The sequence below is a fragment of the Camelus bactrianus genome, chromosome 2 (assembly GCF_048773025.1).
Source record: "Camelus bactrianus isolate YW-2024 breed Bactrian camel chromosome 2, ASM4877302v1, whole genome shotgun sequence".
Classification (NCBI taxonomy): Eukaryota; Metazoa; Chordata; class Mammalia; order Artiodactyla; family Camelidae; genus Camelus; species Camelus bactrianus.
The window spans coordinates 45,356,753-45,379,779 of record NC_133540.1 but is presented as its reverse complement, the minus strand read 5'-3'; the positions used below and the strand labels follow the sequence as shown (position 1 = coordinate 45,379,779).

The 23,027-nt window shown below is 32.7% G+C and overlaps 1 protein-coding gene across 13 annotated transcripts in view; it reads left to right on the top strand.

Moving 5' to 3' along the window:
* The window catches only part of LARP1B (La ribonucleoprotein 1B), a 105,020-nt gene that overhangs the window by 5,930 nt on the left and 76,063 nt on the right, over window positions 1–23,027 (top strand). For 12 of the 13 annotated variants that reach the window (XR_012511894.1, XR_012511895.1, XR_012511896.1 and 9 more), the window contains exons 2-9: window positions 2,013–2,071; window positions 2,439–2,498; window positions 4,098–4,272; window positions 6,392–6,529; window positions 10,238–10,381; window positions 10,616–10,781; window positions 14,110–14,254; window positions 20,325–20,499. Coding sequence is in view for 9 of the 13 variants with exons in the window: in XM_074378749.1 (XP_074234850.1) it covers window positions 2,013–2,071; window positions 2,439–2,498; window positions 4,098–4,272; window positions 6,392–6,529; window positions 10,238–10,381; window positions 10,616–10,781; window positions 14,110–14,254; window positions 20,325–20,499 (1,062 nt within the window). In the remaining 4 variants the exon portion in view is untranslated. Of the gene's footprint in view, window positions 1–2,012; window positions 2,072–2,438; window positions 2,499–4,097; window positions 4,273–6,391; window positions 6,530–10,237; window positions 10,382–10,615; window positions 10,782–14,109; window positions 14,255–20,324; window positions 20,500–21,083; window positions 22,069–23,027 lie in introns of those variants that run through there. The other variant, XM_074378775.1, reaches the window with a different exon arrangement.

Genomic DNA, 23,027 nt, shown 5'->3' with positions numbered 1-23,027 from the left:
AGTGAGTATCTTATACAGACAACTTAGTACCTTGTCTTGATTCCCAGATAATTTCCCAGAAATGGAATTGCTTCATTAGAAAGTGTATACATTTTAAATGATTGATTACTCTTGAGAGGTTCTACTATTTCACTCTCATTCCAACAATATCAGAGAAATGTCCATTTTATCAGTATGACAGGTGAAAAATGTTTTAGTTTACATTTCTTAGAGCAATTGAGTGCCATTTCATGTTTGGCCACTGGTATTTCTTATTTGAATCATCTGTTTATCTTTTACTCAGATTTGTTTTTTTTAAAGCTCATTGTCATCCTTTTAACCAGAAAAGACTGGGTTGATGAGGTGGTCTGAGTGAGCAGCACACAGTACTTCCTTCTGTTGGACTTGGAATTAGACAAATATGTCCACAATTGGCATTGCACAACTGCAGGTTCCCCTTCTACTTTTGTTGGGCAGTGTGCCCTTTGAAGTTGGCAGCACAAAGGAGCAGATTAGAATGCTTGCTCTCTGTGGACAGCTAGGTCCCAAAGAAAAGTGGGCAGGGTGCTAGCTTTGCAAATTTAGTTCCTTTTCCTAAACTCACTAATTAGGAAACTTAATTTCCGTGGGAGGAATTGGAACTTGGGAACAGGAATTTTCTGGGGAAAGTCTTCCTTTCAGAAAAGTAAATTTACTGTGAGGGCCATTAGGTAACCAATATTAAGAAATCACTCTTTCCTATCCCAGAGTATTCAGCCACATTGGCCAACATAGTTTGTCAAATACCTTGTGATGAGAATAAATTACGATATTGATAAACTAAATATCCAAATTGCAATGTGTACATAAAGATACTCCATTATTAAAATGTCAGCATTATACAGGCCATAGAGTTAAGTGTGAAATTTTTTTCCCATTATATTTTTTAAGGAGGAGTTAAAAGATGAGAGATTAAAATTTAAACAAAAGTCCAAAGTTTTTGAATCCAAAAGAATTGACTGCAATCAAAATCTCTTGTCCTTTTATTTTTAAATGTGAAGAAATAAAAATCGATTCTTCCTCTCCAACCCCTTTACTCACTTTTGGCTAGAGATTATCATCAGTGTCTGGGTAGAGTATGGTACCACATTCATTTTTAAATCATATTTGTAATTTTTTTGCAAATGATTTTTCTTAAATAATTATCCTTATGCACATTTACATTCATGTTTACACATATGTGTACCTAAAGTATAAAGAAGTATAAAGCAAATACCCATGTACTCACTATTCTGCTTTAGAAATAGAATTAATACAATATTCAAGATACCAGTGTGCCCAGCCCTGATGATATCTTGAGCCTTCATTCATCTTTCATAAGTACTCTATCTTAGTTAAGTATTTCTGGGCTTTAACTCAAAGATTGCTTTATTTTAGCCTGTGAATTAGTCACTTCCATGATTTATGGGATTCATGTTTTGCTAAATTATTGTGTTTTCCATAGTTGCAGATCCCATGTTTATTCTACTTTTTAATATTTACTTCAGGCCATGTTTAGCTAGATGATATGCCATCTGGTCATCATGCTAGATAGTGAATCAAGGTAAAAGACAGGATTATGGTTCCCAAACTTTGTTTTCAAGGGCAAATAGTTTGAAGTTTTCTGACTTATTTTCTGGATGGCTCTTTGATGAGTGTGAATTTATTTGTATATAATATGTATAGAAAAATGTATCCCATTAGGAATTTATTTACTAACTTTTCTGTATTAAAATATATTTCTAATTTTTCCATGTTGTATTCTGATAGTGAAAGGATTGGTCTATCAGTTCAGTGTAAGTAAGCTGTTAATATTTTCTACTTCTTCATTTAAACACTGAAGACCACTTTGAATCTATGTTTAAAATGTAGTTGATTTCTTGTTAGGAATTTGTCTCAGCTTTGGATTTTGTTGAAAATTTGACTACACTGACTTACTGAAGTTGGTTTCATAGTTATTTTGTTAAATATATGGAATGATACGGTTGTAAAAACAAGTCTTTTTTTTTTTTTAGACCTCAATTCCCCCAAAATTATAAAAGCAGGAAAACCTAAGACAAAGAAATCCAACAAGGTATGTCTTTAAAGGAAATAGTTTTTAACTATAATGATTTCGAAAGGAACTCTTCTTAGATTATTGTGTATTTTTCTTTCCTATCATTGTTAGTTTAAAGTTACTATACTAGAGAATTGTAATCTTCATCCAAATCCCCATATGCCTTTGTTAACCCTGTGTCTGTCAATTTAGTCAATGTCATTGTATTAGAAATTGGACTGTAAGACCAAAGCATTCTTCTTACAACGTTCTATTGTTTGGAGAAGGTTTTAGATTAATTTGACAAGTGAATACATACAATTGAATGTAGGTGATTTAAAACATTTCTTTCACTTCAAAAAATTTCTGATTTACAGACATAAATTTTGTTGTTGTTACTTCTTAGGCTAGTGATTTCAGCGATATGGCGAATTGGCCAACACCAAGTGAATTAGTAAGCACTGGAGTGAGTATTGTTTTTTAAGACTTATTTTTAATAAAGGGAAAATATTGTCATTTCAACATGTGGAATTTATTTTACTTCAAATTTAGAGAATTGCATTAATAAAATACCCATTTTTTCAGATACCTTGATTTCATTCATCACATTGCCTTCATCTGGTTGTATTCTCAGGACCTTACATTTGGAAGGGATGGGGTACCATGCTGTCATCTTCACGTAATACCTACAAATAGATTAATTTTTAATATAATGTGTGTAATTGAAGCCCACTTTGTGTTTCAGAATTTTTTCTATATATATATTTTTTTGATCTATCATCCTTTCAATGTGTTCAAGCCCTAATTACACATATATACACACACACATATATGCATGTATATCATATCAAGAAATATTCAGTGAATGGATTTTTGATTTAGCTATGAAAGAAACTCTAAAAGATGGTTTTGAGATATTCTATCAAAAGACATTAGAGGAGTAGCAAACATTGTTATTTGGTTGCATGTTTTCATTTGACACTGTACACTTTGCTGTTTGTAATTTGTGCATAGTTGTAAATAATATATATAAAACAGCTTAAGTAGTGTATAAGTGACATAATAAACTATACATATATAAAGTTTGCAGTTTGGTGTATTTTGACTTGTGAAACCATTGGCACAAACAAGATGACGAACTTAACCAGTACCTCAAAAGTTTCCTCATACTCCTTTGTAATTCTCCCTGTTACATTCCCACTGTCATCCCAGGCAACCACTGATATGTTTTCTGACACTTAGTTAAGTTGTGTTTTCTATAATTTTATGTAAGTGGAGTCATACAGTATGTATTTTTTTTTTCTGGCTTTCATTCAGCTTAATTATTTTGAGATTTATTTATGTAATATGTATTAGTTGTTCATTCCTTCTTATTACTGAGTAGTATTCCATTGTATGGATATAAGTGTTTATCCATTCATCTATTGATGGACATTTGTGTTGATTTCACTTTTTGGCTGTTACAAATAAGGCTGCTGTACAAACACTTGTGTAGAGAATTTTCTATGGATATATGCTTTCATTTATCTTGGGAGTAGAGGGTTGAATATTATGGTAGCTATTTGTTAACTTTTTAAACTACCAAACTTTTTATTCCTACCAGCAATGTATGAGAATTATAGTTATTCTGCATTCTTACTGGTACTTGATGTGGTCAGCCTTTTAAATTAATTTTAGTCAGTCTAGTAGGTGTAGGGTGGTATTGCATTGTAGTTTTAATTTGCATTTTTCTGACTAGTGATATCAAGCACCTTTTCATATGCCATCATTATATCTTTTCGCTAAAGCATCAGTTCAACTCTAGCCCATTTTTAAATTGTTTTCTTGTTACTGCATCTTGAATTCATTATATATTTTGGATACAAGTACTTTTGTCAAATACTTAACAAATATTTTCTCCCAATTTTTGGCTTGACTTTTAACATTGTCTTTTGACAAGTCATTTTTAATTTTTGTTTAAAGTTGTCATTCATTTGGCAATATTTAGGTAAGGTGTTACCATAAACTTTTGAATGTTAGTGAAAATGTTCATGAAAACTATTTCATTCAGAAAAACTTTTTGCAGTGTCAGAGTGCCATCAGCCAAGGAAATAAGAAGCCACAAAATAGAAAAGAACGAGAAGACAAGGTTGAAAAGAGAAATAACAGTGAAAGCAAAGAAAGCCGGGAAACAAAATTAGATGGTCCTGGTGAAAATGTCAGTGAGGATGAGGCTCAGTCAAGTAATCAAAGAAAGAGAGGTTAGTTTATCTATATCTTCATTTTGATTTTTTGAAGAGAGTTGTAGTAATGAAGAATTATATTTAGTCAGTTGATTCCTGATAGTCACCAATGAGTATTTTGGATTTCTCTAAGGTACTGTCTGCATTGTTAACTGATTTGCTTTTATAACATTTCTGAAATGTTAGGCTTTTCTCTTTGCTTTGACCTGTATTTTATGTAAAAATGGATTGAAATTCCACCTGTAGATGTAGGTGTAGATATGTTCTTGGAAAGTTATGTGATGACTATTGTTCTTACATCTGCTTTGGAACCGCTCCCTGTTTTTCAGGGAGTTCTGAGAAAATATTTTTCGAAGAGAAAATTGAAAACAGTCTTGGTCAACTTTTTTTACTCATAGCATTCCCCCAGTGAGAAAAAAATAATATCTTTACACCCTTTTCCTTATTGTTTTAGGAACTTTCCATATGTCTAGTGACAGATTATGATTTAACTGTTCGATGAAAGCGTATGCTCATTCAGTGTTCCGAGTCTAGGTAAAAGTGTCTTTAGGGACTTTTAGGCAGAAAAGTTCTTTAAACTGTTGGAAATCAGTGGCTGAAGCAAGGTGAATGTTGGGGAGAGTGGCAGCGGATGCTATTGGAGAGGTAGGCAAGGTCCACCTTATGCTGGGCCTTGGTAACTTGGAATTAGCAGTTTAAGTGCCATGGGAAGCCATTGAAGGATTTTAATCCATGGAGGTGATGAGGCATGGGAGGGGACATTTCATAATTAAGTAGTTGCCAGCCAACTTCTTTAATAATGGAACTGACAATCCATCATACCTTGAGCACTTACTTGAATTTTTTGTAAATGAGTATTATAACCCTTAGCTGCAGGGTAAGCATTAGGCTCACTTGATACAGTAAGCCAAGGGTAATTGCTCAGAAGTGGTGGCAGCAGGACAACCATGTGGTTGTTAGAAAAAAGTTTCCACGTTTCTTAAACACTTTAATCACTTACCTCTTCCATACTTCTCAGATACATAAGTAGTCTTTTTGACTGTCTAGAATTCATACAGATGACAAGACTTATCCTATGCTAATGTATGTCTTCCTTGTTAGTTGCTTCAATTAAAACTTTAAAACTGATCACCCAACACTGTAAAACTATGAAGTCCAGGTGTTTTGTAGTTAGAGTTATTTCATATAATCAGGTCATGAAGGTGTGACTTTGAGCATACATTTTTATCTTCAAAACAAAGGCTTTTTTTTGACAGAGAATCTCATTGATTAGAATTTATAGTATAGACTGTAAAAGAGCTTTTAGATTCTTTCATTGTCTCTTTTCCTCATCTGTCCATAGTTTCATGATTTATAGGGAATCAATGCTATAGTTGCACACCAGTATTCCCTTAATTACTTGGGTAGTTTTTCCTTTGCCCTGAGTCTTTGTTTATTGAAAATATATATTGGGCAGAAGCCTGAACGTTTTGAAACCTTAACTATGGAATCCATGAATAGGTAATCTTCAGAATTTCACTAGTATAACTGTTAATTATACTATCATTTGGTAACAAGAAACATTAAATTGCTTCTGTCTCTTGACTGAAGTTAGGAAAATGTGTAGTTATAAAATGATTTATCAAATGCAGTTAGACAAAATTTTATACATAAACTTTATTTTGAGAAAGCTTGTGCATTAGTAGTATGTAGTAGCAGTAATATGCTAGACAAACTGATACTTGAGTCAGTCATATGAAGCTAAAAGTGTTTAGAATCACTAGCCAAACCATTATCCAGGTGTGCCGTGTTCTAACACCTAAGTATCTAGTATTAGATGGGAGTACTGTGAACACTTAGTATTTTTGAATAGCTTATCCATCAGAATTGAATGTACATTTCACTTAAAAGCAAAAGAATTCCAATGATAGTCCATCACTAACTGTTCATTTGGTTTTACAAATACAGTTTGCCCAAACAAGTTTATTAAAGAGCTGTGGAAAAAGAAGAAAATAATTTTGGTACTCTACAAAGAATCCCTTGAGGACAAACTAAGTCTTTCATTTATTTAATTAAAATTTAGAGTCTTTTCACAATTGCAAAGCTTTAATGAATATTGTGCATTGTCATTAAATGATTTTATTTTGTTTTCTTCAAGCTAATAAGCACAAGTGGGTACCACTCCACTTAGATGATGTAAAACCAGACAGTCAAGAAAGACCAGGATCCCGGAACAGCTCAAGATGTCAACCAGAAGCAAGTAAATCATCACATAATAGGAGAAATGATACACGAAGTAAGTCATTTTAGTCTCCTTTAGTCTGAAATAGTTCTGCTTTTGTAACCTTCTGTGACTTTGATTTTTTCTGAAGACTGTAGGATACTTATGTGGTAGACACACCTTACTTTGGGTTTTCTGATGTTTCCTCAAGGTTAGATTTGAGTCATGAATTTTTGGTGGGAATACTGCAAAAGTTAAATGGTTTTCTTCACAGTGTATTACTTGGAAATACACATGATCTTGGTTTATCTTCTTATTGCTGATATTTTGAGCACTTGGTGTTAAGATGAATTACTCTAGATTTCTTTAAAGACGTTATTTCCCCCTTTATAATTAATATGTAATTTGTAAGAAGAGACTTTGAAACTGGGAATACCTGTTTTCTTATCAGACTTTCCGTATGAACTTTAGTTTCTTTCCATTGATGGTTCTTACTCTTGCCTGGTTCAGTTATTATTACCATGATCTTTGCAAATGCTGATTTTTTTTTTTTACTGGATCATTCCTTCTATATTTATACAGTGGCATTCCACTGTAAAGAACAACTTCCCATTATTATTAGTGTGGGCTTAAGGCTTCTTATTTTTTCAATGTTATAATCTGTTACCATGATTGTTTAATTTGATGCTCAAATTGTCCCAGGTTTGGTTAGTGGGAGTCTCTTCTGGGTGGTTTCTGGGTCCTTTTTAAAAAAAGTCAACTTTACTGAGCAAATAATTACATATATTAAAATACACTCAAATTAATGCCATGTCCTCTAACCATGAGTCTACTTTTGGTCAGATTAGATTTACCTTTTCAGAATTTCATATGAATTGAAGTATACAATATACATTATATACTCTTGTGTTCTTTTGCTCAGCATAATTATTTTTACGTTCGTCAGTGTTGTTTTATGCATCAGTAGTTTCTACCTCTTTATTGCAGAATAGTTTTTCATCGAATGAATATCCCCCTTCATTCATCTATTTGTGGATATTTGGCTTGTTTTTAGTTTTTGGCTGTTACAAGTAGTGCTACTATGTACATTTGTGTAAAAGCCTTTGTGTGGGCATATGTCTTAGTTTCTTGGGTAAATATCTAGGAGTGGATTGCTAAGTGGTATGACAAGTGTATATTTAACTTTATAAGAAATTGCGGAGTTGTTCCAGATTGGTTGTACCATTTTACGTTCTCACCACTATTGCTTCTTTCCTTTGCTGTTTGTTAGGTTATGTCTTGTGAAATTTCCTATATTTTGAATTTGTGTCTTAATGTATCACAGCAGTAGAAATAAAATGTCTCAGTGTTAATGTTCAGTTCATTCAGGTGTTGTTAGCCTTATCCATTCGTTATAAAGTGCCCCATTAAGTCTTTCATTTAATAGTATTACTTCCGTTAAGAATCATTCCCCAGGTACCTTATTTCAGCAGGGTTTGTTCAGCTTTCAGAAAGAAGAGGACAGGAGGATATGTGGAAGCAGTTTGCTGAGCATTTGGTTTTATAGTTTTTTGCTGAAATCCTTTACATCTGATAATTTTTAAGACATGTTATCCTGTGAAAGAATTGTGCAATGAATACCTATCTAACCACCATCTAGATTTAGTAATTTTGCTATATTTATTTCATCTACCTGCTGAATAATTTGTAAGTAACATGTAGGTACCATGACACCATACCACTGATGTCCTAAGAAAATATAGCAACTACGAAAATCAACACTAATTCCCTAATAGCATCTGAAATCTAGTCATAAGGTATATTCACTCAGTTGTCCACAAAATATGACTTTAAAATTATAAAACTTGCCTATAGAAAAATCAAGACTTTTTTTGACTTTTGTACCATTATTTCTCAAATGTATTATTTTAATGTTCTATTCTAAAAGTAATATGTTCGTAGTTAAGTACAGAGTACATAAGAAAATACATACAAGTATAAAGAACAACAATATAATAACACTGGGAACTTAGCACCCATTTTACAAATGCATGTTACCATTATCTTTGACATATTCCTGTGTGCCTAGTTTCACCCCACTGCCTCCCTTCTTAGGAAAAAAAAGTCTATTTTAGTTTTTTGAATGCTTTTGAAATTGGCATGAAGTATTATTCCATTTACATATTCTTTGGCACTAATTTTTTTCACTTAGTCTAAATTTTCTTAAATTTGTGCATGTTGGCTTATAATGCTGTGACTCATTCTTTTTTTTTTTTTTTATCCTGCTGAAGGATATTTCACTTTTTGATAAAATCTGTACTGTTGATAGACATGTGGATTGTTTCCAGTTTTTTGGTATTAAAGTGCTACATTGAACAGTTTTATGCATGTTTTCCAGTAGACACATATAAAAGGTTCTCTAGGGTAATTTCTTTAGACTGCAACTCGTGAGTGTGTCATGAATTTGATGTACTGAGTCATGATCAGGTATCTCAAATTGATAGACTAGAGTGCTTCATGTTTTTTATGACAGTTGTGTTTAAATTAAACTTTTTTTATACTGTGTTAGAGTGTAACATATACTACGGCTTACTGTGGGTTGAGGCAGAAATGTTTGAAAAAGACTGTATAAAAAAGAAGGAAAGAAATGGAGGAGGAATTGCAGGGTCTAGGACAGTGGTTCTAAATGGGGGTGATTTTATTTTTCTCCACAAGGGGACATTTGGCATTGTCTAGAGGTAACACTGATTTTTACAACTGGTGGCGGGGCAATAGGGGAAGGTAATGATGATATTGGTATCTAGTGAGTTGAGATCATGGATGATGCTAAACATGTTGCAGTACCCAGGACAGCCTACCACACTAGAGAGTTACTTAGCTTAAAATGTCAACAATGCCACAGTTGCAAAACCCTGGTCTTTAGGATATACATACCTTTATATTTATCTGGTTGTTTCAAAACAAAGTGAGTGTACCTGTTTTTATTCTCACTAACTTTATGCAAGTGTTCTGTCTTTTCGGTCAACATTTGGTATTATAGGACCTTAAAATATTTTTCAGACTGAGACAGATAAAATACTCTTTCATTTGCATTTCTCAAGGCTAGTAAGGCTGAGCACCATTTTTTATTGGCCTTTTGCATTTGCTTGTTTGCCCTAGCCTATCTTTTAGCTAGTTTCCCCATAAGTTGCTCTGTGTGGGTTTGTGAGTGTGTGTGTGCGTGCATGTGCACACATGTGACATTTGTATGAATTTTATATGCATTCTGAATGTAATTGTGCTGCAGATATCTTCTCCCAGTTTGTTTTGTTTTCATTTCCCTTTTTCTTTAAAAGAAACATCTTTTACCTTAATAGAAACATCCTTTCCTTAAAAATTTTGTGAAAATAAGTATTATTATTATTGTGGAAATGTAAAAGGCAAAAGATTTATTCGATCTGAAGAGAAACCAGAGTGTGTGTGGAAATGTGTTTCTTAGGAGTTTTATATAGTGCAAAACTCATTTTTACTGGAACTTCCTGAATCTTGAACAACACAATTTTAGCAAGCAATCTCACTATCTTTGTAGTATGTTACTTGACTTAATAGACTATCTTCTTATTTCAGTGCATAATGTCTTTTATGCTGGACACATTTTGACGAAATTCCTCTGGGATCTCTTAAGTTTGTATCTTTCTGAAGAATGCCTGGTTACTAACAACTAGTTACCAAGTGGGGAGAAGTGGTTACCACATTTTCGTAAAGATAAACATGTTATTAACAGTCACAGATTGAAATGTATTAAAATATTTTTATTTTAAAAAGGTTGGAGACGTGAAAGAGAAAAGAGAGATGATCAAGATGAAGTTTCCAGTGTGAGAAGTGAGGGTGGTAATGTCCGAGGTTCTTTTAGAGCCCGAGGAAGAGGCCGAGGTCGGGGAAGAGGACGAGGCAGAGGAAATTCTCGATGTAGGACATGATTTCTTGTTTTGTTAAATTAGATGAACTTTGAGAAAAGTATGCAAGACTTCTGTTAGTTTTCCCCACTATCCCATATAATGTTTTAACTGATTTTATTTGTCTGATAATAAAGATGGTTTTATATTTGTTACCTTTTGAAATACTTCACTTTGGATTTTTCTTTATAGTACCTCCTTTTTAAAAAATCTGATTATTTTTTTCTTTTTCTTTTTTCACATTAAGTGAACTTTGATTATTCATATGGTTATCAAGAACATGGTGAAAGGTCTGACCAACCATTTCAAACAGAACTTAATACCAGTATGATGTATTACTATGATGATGGTACAGGCGTGCAGGTGTATCCAGTGGAAGAAGCATTGCTTAAAGAGTATATTAAGCGCCAAATGTAAGTTGAACAGACAGATGGGATAGGAGAATCTGTTGCAATATCATACTTGAATGTCATTGACAATGAATATATAACACATTTTCTAAGCTGTTTATTAGTAAAATTGAAGGATTTTAGTAGTTTTTTTCTAGGAAATGTTAGTAAAATATGTAAAATATTTTAAAAATTCATATTTGGTTCATGTTATTTACATAAAAATAGTGCTTTCTCTACTGAGGTCTTTCTCTGCCTAAAGAATATTGTAATGTCATGGTATAATATGAGTGATTAAATAATAAGAATGTAAAACTGCTACATATATTTGAAATTGAACAAGTGAAACTTGGCTTATTTTCAAATAAATGTTTCTATTAAAATTTGAAAATGAATATAAATGGCAGAAAATGTTGCTGTCTGGCTTTCTTAACAGTTAGTTTCAGCATTCTAAGTTTGTTTTTTAACTTTTAAGTTCTCTTTCTCTGTGGCATATTATTTAGGCTTTTTTGCTCTAGTTCTTATAATAGTTACTACCTGAATACTAAAGTTGAGGTTAGGAGGATGTTAGTTTATTCTATTATCTTTAAGGAAAAAATAACCTCTCTGCATACTAGTATTGTGTAGGAGGTTTTGCATATTTATATAGTGTGTTTATGTAGTGTTGAGAAAAATATTCCCAAGTGATTTGCATAAGTAATTTGCTGAAATTTGACCCTTTTTTTTGTCTACAAGGGAAAGGAAAAAGGCTATTTTTGAAAGGGCATAAGCATTTTAAAAACATCTACCTTTATTTAAAAATGAAAATGAACCATACTCTGTTACTAGAAAATCATTTATTCATCAGCATCAGCCAGGTATCTTCCTCGGATGCCTTCATGGTGGATTTGATTGGCTTACAAGATGAAGCAACCTGTTTATTTTATTCTTGCTTCTTTTGTTACAGTTGACGCAAACACTGAAGAAAAGGGCCTTTTAATGGGCAGAAAGTGCCTGGCATGTGGCTATCAACTTCAGAGCACTATTCCTGCCTTTTTTTTTTAACTCTTGCTGCCAGGTCCCTTCTGAAACCTGACAGTGGACATACAACTCCATGTCAGGATAATCGGCCTCCAATGTGCTCATAACAAGTGAGGGAGGAGCAGAGCTACTTCAGTGTTGACAAAATTTCTGATCATGCAGTGTAGTATCCAGAGCTTCTAAGGTAGGACATGATAATGTCCCCTAGGACACTGAACAAAATGTCAGACATAGCATTGGGCACGACTCCTTTTTTTGTTATTGTTTAGCAATAGAGTTTTGGCAGATGTTAGAGAACCAGGCTGGTTTAGAATGGCTCTTTACTGTTACATTCTCTGATTACTGGACATCTGGATTTGAGGAGTCATGCTTTTGATTCTGTGTCTTTGAAGTTTCTCATACATAGATAGGCTTATTCATTAGGTTTAAATTTTCATATTTGAGAAGTTACTGAAAACTTTCTTTGCACTTGTGGAATATTATTCAAAAATATTTTGATGTAAGAGGCTTACCTGTATTATGGATGATTGAGTTTTTTAAGTCATGTTAACTGAAGATGCATATTAATAATTTGACTTTTTGATGTCAAGGTATTAAAAATTTAAGATCTTGATTATTTCTAGCTGGGACAATCTCTTGGCATTCAGATTTAGACATAAGTATGTTTGCAGCCCACTAGAAGTTTCAAAAAGTATTTACTATAGGTAATAGAGTGATTTATGAATTTATTTACACAAAGTACTAGGTTAAAAAGACATCTTACAGTCAGAGAAGTTTTTGTCCAAGAACAGTTTTAACTTATGATTAAATCAAATGTCTTAATGTCTGAAAATTGAGAATTTAAGCATATGTATTATATGCCTACCTCATTTTAGGCACTGTGAAAGGGTTTTTGAAGTATAACAAAAATTAGAACACACATATTATGTGCCCACCACATGCCAGGCACTGTGAAAAGGGCTTTTGAGGTGTAACAAAAATCAGATTGTTCAATTCTTCAAGCCTTATATTTTTTTCTTCTGTGTTTAAGAAGAGTAAATGATTTACTAGTGTTACTGAGATGTCAGTAGTACTTCACTGATCTAAGGGAGCTTTGCACTTTGATAGTTGGGTAAATATCAGAGTATAAAGAAACAACTTGGGTATTTAAATTTCTAAAATAAGATTTTTTCCCACCCAGTGGAAAGTAGCTCAAAGCCAGTTTTCACTCATAGTTGATTTTTTTGTTCAAAGTTAGAATTCGATCTAAATACTTCAAGGGTATCTTTAGTTATCCAGCCTTATACCCAAATATATGAGCTGATGTGCTTTCTCATAATTTGCCACCCATCTTTGAAATCTTTCTCTGTGATTTAGAAACAGTATAGGATTATTAAACTGTAGGCCATATCATTTGATGTCATATATTTTGTATTTTCTGCATTTTCCCTCATTTATCCTCTTGTTCTCTCTCTCTAGAATCTTGTTCTCATTTTTCTATTCACAGGCTGAATTTGAACACTTGTTTCTCAAATGCCATTATTAAATGTATTCTTCATATTATCTTTTATTTTGAAACTTATAGTTATTGGTCATACACTTTGTGTATAAGTTGCTTCTGTATTTCCCTGCCATGTAAATACCTCATGGTGTTGTATATATTCTTTGTTTAGCTATATTCTGTTCACTCTTACTATCTTTTACAGTTGAGCCCATCAAAGGGGGAAATCTTGAATGATTTGAATATAAAATTGTGTGTGTACACCTGTGCCTATGTATTCACTAACGCTTAGTTTTTACTAAGCATTGTGCTGATTGCTAAAGTTCAGAAGTATTAAACAATGTCAGTACCCTGCCACTATAGAAAGCAAAACAAACTACTCTGTAAACTTGACAAAGAATACTTCCAGTATATCATTATTCTCAGTGATTGGAAAAAGTTGGAAGGCAGTCTTTTGAGATGTGTTTAGCTTTTTTATTTAGTGTTTAAATGAAGTAAATTAAACTAGCTTTGAAATGAAATTTTTCACTGAATTGACTCATTGAAAATGTCAATTATTGAACTATTTTAAAGTATAATGCTGGTTAATTCTTCATACATAGGTAGAAGTTAATGTTAGTTTTCGGAAAGATAATCGGTATTCTAAATTTCTTTCTACTTATGTGGAAGAGAAATTACTAACTTAGTAGGGTTTTGCTGTTACTGTATTTACCTTACTACCTATTTAATTAAGTGTATATAATGTTATTAATAAAGTAGTTTTATAGCAATTGATACTATAAGCAATAGACATTTTTATTTCCTATCGAATAGATTGGTGAAACTTGTTTACTTCTCTATTTCTCTTTTCAGTGAATATTATTTCAGTATAGAAAATTTGGAACGGGACTTCTTTCTTAGGAGAAAGATGGATGAGCAAGGTTTCTTGCCTATTTCCCTGATTGCTGGTTTCCACCGTGTTCAGGCTCTCACTACAAACCTTAATCTCATTTTAGAGGTAATTATTCATTTACAAAACAGTCTACTTTCTATTAATGCTGTGAACCTAAAACTGTTCTGAAAAGTAAAGTCTATTAAAAATTTTTAAGAAAAAAGCAAAAACAAGTCTGTAGTTGCCTAAGGCTTAGACTGCATCGTGGCTTTTTTCTATTTTGTAAAACCCAAATAAATGTCTAACCTTGGAAACCCTTCAAAGAATTACTAATGATGTTTTCACATGTTTTTAACTAGATCTTTGGATGGGTTGAACACCAACACAGACTTGAACTTACTGGGGTATTCTTGGTCCTCTAGTCTTCAGATTGCTATAAAATAGCATATATTCCCATAAAAATTTTGAGAATTTTTCATGTGCTACAGAAGGGCTGACTTAAAATAGTATTTCCAGTATTTCCAGCATTCTTGATGATTTTATTAAATCTCTTGTCTGTCCTGTTCTAGAAGTGCTTACAGTTTTTGATTTTCTGTTTGCTACATACATACAATCAAATTTGCCTTTTTGCTGTATAGTTCTATGAATTTTGACAGACTTAGACACTTGTGCCTCCCGTGTAACCAGTCACTTTCCCCACTAACAGCCCCCGGGGAACCACTGATCTGATTTTTTGTCCCTCTAGTTTTGCCTTTTCCAGAATATCCTATAAATAAATTACACAGTTTGTAGCCTTTTGTTTCTGATTTCCTTGACTCAGCTTAGTGCTTTTGAGATTCATTCGTGTTATTGCATGTAGTAGTTTTTTCTTGTTGTTGACTAGTATTTCATAGTAAGGATGTACTATAATTTATTCAGTCACTTGATAGACATTGAGATTGTTTCCAGTTTTTTGAGATTATGAATAAAGCATGGATCTTTGCGTGTACCTATGTTTTCATTTCTGTTGGGTAAATATTGAGGATTGAGATTGCTGGAATGTGTGGTAAGTGTATGTTTAACAGTAAGAAATTGCCAATCTATTGTCCAAAGTGGATTTAACCATTTTGCATGCCACCATTTTGTATGAAAGTTCCATTTGCTCCATGGCCTCATCACTTGGTATTGTCAATTTTTTGAATAATAGATATGTAGTGGTTTGTCATTGTGGTTTTAATTTGTATTTCCCTAATGACTAATGATGTTGAGCATCTTTTTATGTTCTATGTGTTTATTTGCTGTCAGTGTACCTTATTTGTTGAAATGTCTATGCAAATCACCTGCTCATTTTTATTGGAGTATTTGGGTTTTATTTAATCACTGTAAGAGTTTTTTCTGGATATAAGTCTTTTAAGTGTATTTTACAATTTTTTTTTCCAGTCTTTGGTTCATCTTTTAATTTTCTTAAAAACTCTTTGAAAGTCTGGCTATTTTGGCAAATATTTTGAACACATGTGCTCTATATTTTAAAAACCAGCTATAGGAAAGTCTAGGTTTTTAAAACACTATTAACTAGTGATTTGTTATAAAACTAATGATTCTTTGTTTTATGAAAAAAATTACTTGGAGCAATACCACTATTATATTTATTTATAGACAGTAAGTTTATTTAAAAGTTTCTGTATACTTTAATTTGAAGAAAGTTAAATTTTTTTCTTGCAGAGTTTATCCTTGGAAAAAAGTACTATAATTATGCTTATAGTAGAATGAGATTATTAACTATGGACTTTGTGCAATAGCAAAGATCCAGCTCACTGTCATTTTTGAAAAAGTTACTGATTTCCCCCAATCTCTGTACTTCTGTAGGAACCGGTAACTTCATTGCATGCTTTTTTGGTCTGTCTGTATTCCCATTAAGTCTTCAAACACGATTTTCAGAGCACTGATTATGTTTCTAAAGCTTTTATCAGTAAGGAAGGGATATTTAATAAAACTATTGCGTTACTGACATGGGTTAGCATTAATACATAGTGGCTGATTTACAGTAAGAAATAGTAGTACTCTGAAATGCAGAAAAACACAAGCATAGTGATTTAGAACAACACAGGCCTGCATTCATTTAACATTTATATGTACCTACCATTTATTGCACCGGGAAAGATGTCTTTTCCCTTAAGGTGGCAAGGCTTCATTAGGCTTTGTAGTATAAACATGCTAATTTAGAGCATGCACTTGAACTTGCATACATATATCCTCGTAGCTCAGGGACTTCTGGCAGTGTCCTGAGACTTCTGTAAAGTGGAAATTGTAACAATGCATAACTTCATAGGCTTGCCATGAGTATGAAATATGTAATGGCAGTATCTGGCTCTAAATAAGAGTTTACTGTTGCTATTAGTCTTCAAGGATGTGCTTCTCTTGATCACGCCTTCTATCTTCAGTTCATTTCTACCAGCTTTTTCCTAAATGTGTTTGAATATGCTCAGGTCTTTCCTTTCTTGAAAAAACTATCAAAAGAATCAAAGTATACTTTAGCTGACACCGATATCTACCCTGGTTGAGTAGATCTACACAGCCAAATTTAGTGAGTCTGTTTTTTCCTCTCCCATTTATGTTTTTTCTTACGGCATTTTTTTCTGGTTTTTTCCTTTGATACATGTATATTGTAATATGATTGCTATTATAGCATTATCACTTAACATATTTATAGTACAATATTGTTGTTTATAGCCATTATACAGTGCATTAGATCTCCAAGGCTTTTTTACTACTGGTTTGAGTTTGTACTTTAAACAACATTGATCTTATCCTCTCCCCCATCCCCTGGTAACCACCATTTTACTGTTTGTTTTTTTTTTACTTACAAGTTTGGCTTTTTTAGATTCCACATAAAATTGATATTATACAGTATTTATCTTTCTGTCTTATGTATCTCAATTAGCATAATGTGCTCAAGATCCATCCATGTTGTCAGAAATGGCAGGATTATCTTCTTTTCTCACAGCTGAATAATCTCTTGTGTATATATACCACATATTTCTTACCCATTCACTTATTAAAGGGCTTTACATAGTCTCCATATCTTGGTTACTGTAAGTAATGCTGTAGTACACATAGGAGTGCATGTATCTCTGAAAACTTTTTTATTTCCTTTGAGTGGATACCCAGAAGTGAGTGGAATTGCTGGTTCGACTCAGCTTTCTGCATTTTTGGTACTTGCTCTACAACGGAAAGCCATTTGTGTCTTCCTTTTTTGTTAGATCAAGTTGATCCTTGCTCTGCAACTGATCAGTTGAATAACTGTATTCAAGTTATTTAACCTCCTCATGCTCAATTTTCTCATTAAAATAGGACAAATAAGCTATTGTAGAGTATGTGGACTTAGAGGAGTAATTAACATAATAACTGTAAAGTCCTTAGAACTGTGCCTAGTACTATGTCATTTGAAGCCTTGTTTCCCAAATTGGCTGACCTTGTGGTTTCACAGAATGTGTGCTGCTCTCTTATTCTTCTAGATCTTTACACATGCTAGTCTTTATTCTCTTAGTGCCAGTCATAGGACCAGGAACCAACCATATAACATCTATGTATTCCAGCATTGGTGGTTATTCATAGTAATAGGTATCATTAAGAAAAGGGCCAAAAATAATAGGAAAAAACCTCAGATAACTGGAAATATTGACTGTGTACCGTATCTCATTGTTTAGGAGTTCAAGATAACCAAGTTTTAGTAAAAATATGTCTAACTTTGGTTTGTCTAGATCTTTTCCTTAATATACGTCTGATATAGTTTTTGTATCATTCTTTTAAGGCCTAAATCACAACTTTTCCACTTTCTATTCTCTTGATTTTCTTCTTGAATTTTTTTCTAATAGGGATTTAATTCTCTGTGATTCAGGATTCAAAGGGCATAGAGTGAAAATTTTCCTTCTCATCTTTCAGCAACAGTGAACTAGTTAAACCTTCCTTGGTGTGGCAGGTAGTGTTACTTCTTTTTTGTGTATTCCTCTTGAAGTATTCATGTTATACTACATATACTGTCATGCCCCTTCCTTTTTAAAAAATAGCATGTATTAGAAGATCATTTGATAGCTGTATATAAAGAACTTTGAATTTTTTCCTGAAAAAAATTTTAAGTTGAGACAACTTACACTGTATATTCGAAACTGTAAGATTACAGATGACTTTTCCCCTCTGCATATACCTGTGTTACTGTCACCCAGATTAAAACAGAGAACATTTTCAACATCCCAAGGGGCTCTCTTGTACTTCATCTTAGTCAATACAACTGCTCTCCTCAAAGGTAGTTGCTTCTCAGAGAGCTTCCTCACCTGTTTTTTAAGCATAACATAAAGTTATTTGAATTATTTTATATCTGACATTTGCTCATTATTGCTTCTGTAGGGTTTATCCTCCTTGGTGTGTGGCATTTGTTTATTTTCCATTTTTGGGTAGTATTGCATTGTATGATATGACAAATTTATTTTTTCATGTTTCTATTAATAGAAATTTGGGTTCTCTACAGTTTGAATACGTGATACTGTTGTGAACATTATTGTACATATTTTTGGTTGGACATATACAGTTATTTTCCTGTGAAATTGGTGGGTAATGGGATATATATATGCACTTAGCTTTTGTAAATACTGCTAAACATTTTTTTCAAAAGAATTGAACCAGTTAAAACTAACATTTATGAGAATTTGAGTTGCTTTACATCCTAGCCATCACTTTTGGCAATCTTTTTCTAAAAATTTCAAGGAGCTTTTTTTCCTTTTAAATTCAGGTATAAATAACATGGTGTAAAATGCAGGGATCTTAGGTATTCAGTTTGAATTCTGAAAATTGTATAAACCTGCTCCAAACAAGATATATGTAGTCCATTACTCAGTAAACTTCTTGAGTGGCCCTTTCTAGTCAGTCCCTTACCCTCTCACCCGTTGCCTCACCAAACCAAAGCAAACCACTTTTCTGGTTCTTCTAGCATAGATTCATTTTGTCTGTTCTTCACATTTTTGTAAATGGAATTCTTCTGTCTCCATGCTCTTTCATTTATAGTTTTTGAAATTCACCCATATTTTTACAGGATGTGGATGCTGGGTATACTGGTTTGCTACTGGGTGTCATTGCTTCTAGAATGTTCAGTGGACAAAACTAGGAAAATATATTAGGAAAAAAATACACATATCACCAATTCAAAGCTCTTACCATAGGATTCTTCCTTATTTCCTTCATTCTGTATTTCATACTCTTCCTTTCAGTGAATATACCAAATCTTATCAAAAGAGCTTGTATTTAAATAATTTTAAAGTAATTGTCTATTTATGGAAAATATAACTTGAGAAGTAAGTACAATACTACTATTACAGCATTATCACTTAACATTTATAGTAATATAAGATTCTTAAAGTAATACATATAATAGGTTCTTGAACTAAAATACAGTTTTAATTTTTTTAAGTAAACAAATTTGTAGGTTGAGTCTTTATATTTGTATTTTTCCTAATTTGTAAAGGTGAGTACCTTGGATTTCAGTTAAAATTCAGGTAATAAGACTCTTAATTTTTATTTGGAAGAAATTTTGTTCTAGTTTTGTTTTATCCTTAAATTACAAGACATTTATTTTTTTGAGAGGCACATATCCTAGTGGCTAAGAATTGTAGTGGTGGATAAATAATGATTTGAGCCCTGGTATTGCCTCATACTAAGTCTATGATCTTTATCAAGTTACTTTGTTTCTTTAAGCCCCAGTTTCCTCATCTATGAAATGTACCTTACACTTACAGGGTGTTATGAGGAATCTGTGTATGTATGTTCTTATTATTCAACAATGGTGGTAGTTATTAAAATAAATACAATGCCTATGTTTTATTTAGTTGTGTTAAGGGAAGACAAAAGGAAATATGAGAAGAAAAAAATTGACAATAAAAATTATAGTAAAAATCATTTGCTTCTAATTGATGCAGTAATCTTTGACTATTCTAATTGTGAAAACCAGATTATCTGCTACGTGTTAAATCAGGGTATTTGTTACTTTACAGGGGCAGATGATTTTAAAATTTGTCCTATTCTAAGTAGTTCATGGATATTTTTAGAAACATTAACTAATACTATATGCTGATTTTAGACTTTAAAATTTTTTAGGTTATTAGAAGTGTAGGATGTACAATTAAAATTTTTTGAATGAAAGTTAATAGCTCAAAATTCCCATTTATAGGCACTGAAAGATAGCACAGAAGTGGAAATTGTGGATGAGAAAATGAGAAAAAAGGTAGAACCCGAAAAATGGCCAATTCCGGGTCCTCCTCCACGTAGTGTGCCACAAACTGACTTCTCTCAACTGATTGATTGCCCAGAGTTTGTACCGGGTCAAGCCTTTTGTTCACATACAGGTAACAGCTTTTCTTCTAAAGCAAACAGCCTAACAGTGGACTACTTAGTCCAGTTTACTCAGCCTTTTTAAAGTTTATTCAGATTCAATAGGACAATTAAAGATAACTCAGTGGCTTTTGATGCTTTAAATTCTATTTGTATTGCCTTCCATAGAGAGCTATAAATTAAATAGGGATTTAACAGTTATGGGTGGAGCTCTGTTCTATTTATGCTTAAATTATTTGTGTACTGTGTCATGTGTAGATTTTCTACCTATCTTCTCTTAATTTTAATGATCATAGATATCTTGTGCCAGTTTTCTCCTTATAAGATTGGAATAATTTAGAAGTTTAATATTCAAGAATGGGGGTAATTTTCCTTTAATTTTTTACCAAAATGCTTCAACCTTGTCTTGAAAAGACAAGATGACCTATATACTAATGCAGAATTGGGGATCTCTTATGAAGTTATTGTAATTACAAGTGTAAGAATTGGTGGTATTTAGACTTTCCAAAAATTATTTTAATGTTAAGAACTCTTTTCCTGGATCATTTTTAAGACATTCCCTCTTGGGAAAAAATATGTGTGCTTAAACTTTTTTCAGTCAGGGTGATGATCTGCTGATGCTCTTGGATGTCATTTGATTGGAATATGCAGAGGAATAGGTGACTCACTGAAATATCATTATAAATATTGGAACAAATCGTGCTGCAGAAATGGAAGCGACCAGACTTCTGTGCAAGAATGTCTACTCCCAACTCCTTGTGGAGGATGTTGGGCCAACACTACAATGGAGATAAACACCTTTGTGATGATGAGAGACCAGAGGACTGCTGTTGTTTTTATAGGAGCCGCCCATTTGTGTGTAATTAGTGTGGGCTGCATGTGCTACTTTTATTCATGGTGGGAAAGTTAATTATCATTCTGAAAATATTGCAAGAGTCTGTCTTTTCCTTCCAGACTTATGTACTTGTGTCCAGATCAATAAAGCAGAAATAGAGGCTTGAGTGGAATTTCCCAGATTGTTAGGTCCTTTGATATTTGATTTGCCCTTCAGTATAGTGTACATTGTATAACTCACATGTTGTCATAATATTTCACATGGACTATAAGATTTATTAATGTGGACACTAAGGGCAAAGAAACTTAAGAAATGAAAGAGAGTATTTTTTTTTAACTCTTCAAAGTATTTTTGATACACCAGTCTAGAGGCCCGCCATCAATAAAGCACTGATAGACAGTCTCAGATATTTTTATTTAGTGTTTCTTTGATTGTCAGCCCTCTGTGCCTCTAAACCTAACAAGCAATTTGGGCAGGTGTTTTAAAAGTTGAAGAACTTCAAGTGACATTTTTTTAGGTTTTTAAAAGAGGAATATAATATCTGATTGTATACATTAGATTAATTTATTGTGTAAACATTGGGTCCAAGATGATATTTTTAACCTTCTTATGAACAGGCATTAGGTGAGTTTGATAAATAGAAAATACTTTCTCCAAAGTTTAACTAAGATAGGTCAGTCAGGTTGGTAATGCCTGTCCATGAACCATTTATGCATTATTAATAAAATTACAAGAATAAAGTCACAATGTTTGTACATGTTTGTGTTTTTTAATATACACTCATTTGTATACACATGCATACTGCCTGCAACAAGTCAACGTATATTTAAATGTCAGTTTTTAAGTTCCTTAGATCATACATAAGAAACTAGATGGATAATGAAGACATGTAGAAAGATGGAGTGTTCTTAGAACTAATACTGATTCGCATTACATCATAGGAATAAATATATGCAAACTCAGCTTTTCCCTATGAATCTCCACATTTCTGACCTTAATAATTCCTCTCAGATAAGAAAGCCTTAGTTTCCTAAATGCAATAGAAAGTAATATGTCACCAAAACTTTGAGATGTAAATAAAGGATAGTATGATTGCATTTATATGTACCCATGGGTAGAGAAAAGCAGTGAAACTTTTATCTATATTTTTATCTCAAATGAGAAGACCTCAAATTTTTTAAACATAGCCCTTAATGTGTACTTCCTGAAGGCTTTGTATAATAAAATTAATTGGACCTTTTCTTCAAAAGAATTACAGTTTCTGTTTTTCCCTCTAAAGAGTTTGAATTGTCTAACATGACTTGGCCTTTGCACTGAACAGAGGACCTTAATGCACTAGAAATTGTTGATACGAGAAAGGTAAAATATTAGAACTGAAATTTAGGTTTTGCAGTTCTAGTGATACAATATTGCACTATCAACTCTTAGGTAAAAGAATCTCACTTAACCAGAATTGAAAGGTCAGTTACCTGACAGTCTTGTTTTTGTTTTTGTTTTTGGCTTTCTTAAAATGTAGGAGGATTCCCTAATGATTATTGAATAAGCTTTAGGATTTCTTTTGAACATTGATATCCAGAAGTATTCTTGAATGTGCCTCACATAAAATACACTTTAACACACTCTATATAATTAACCAGAGCTGTGATTCAAGACGGATTTTAAAAAGTCATACTAGATATGTGTCATGAAATATATATGGTGATTTAT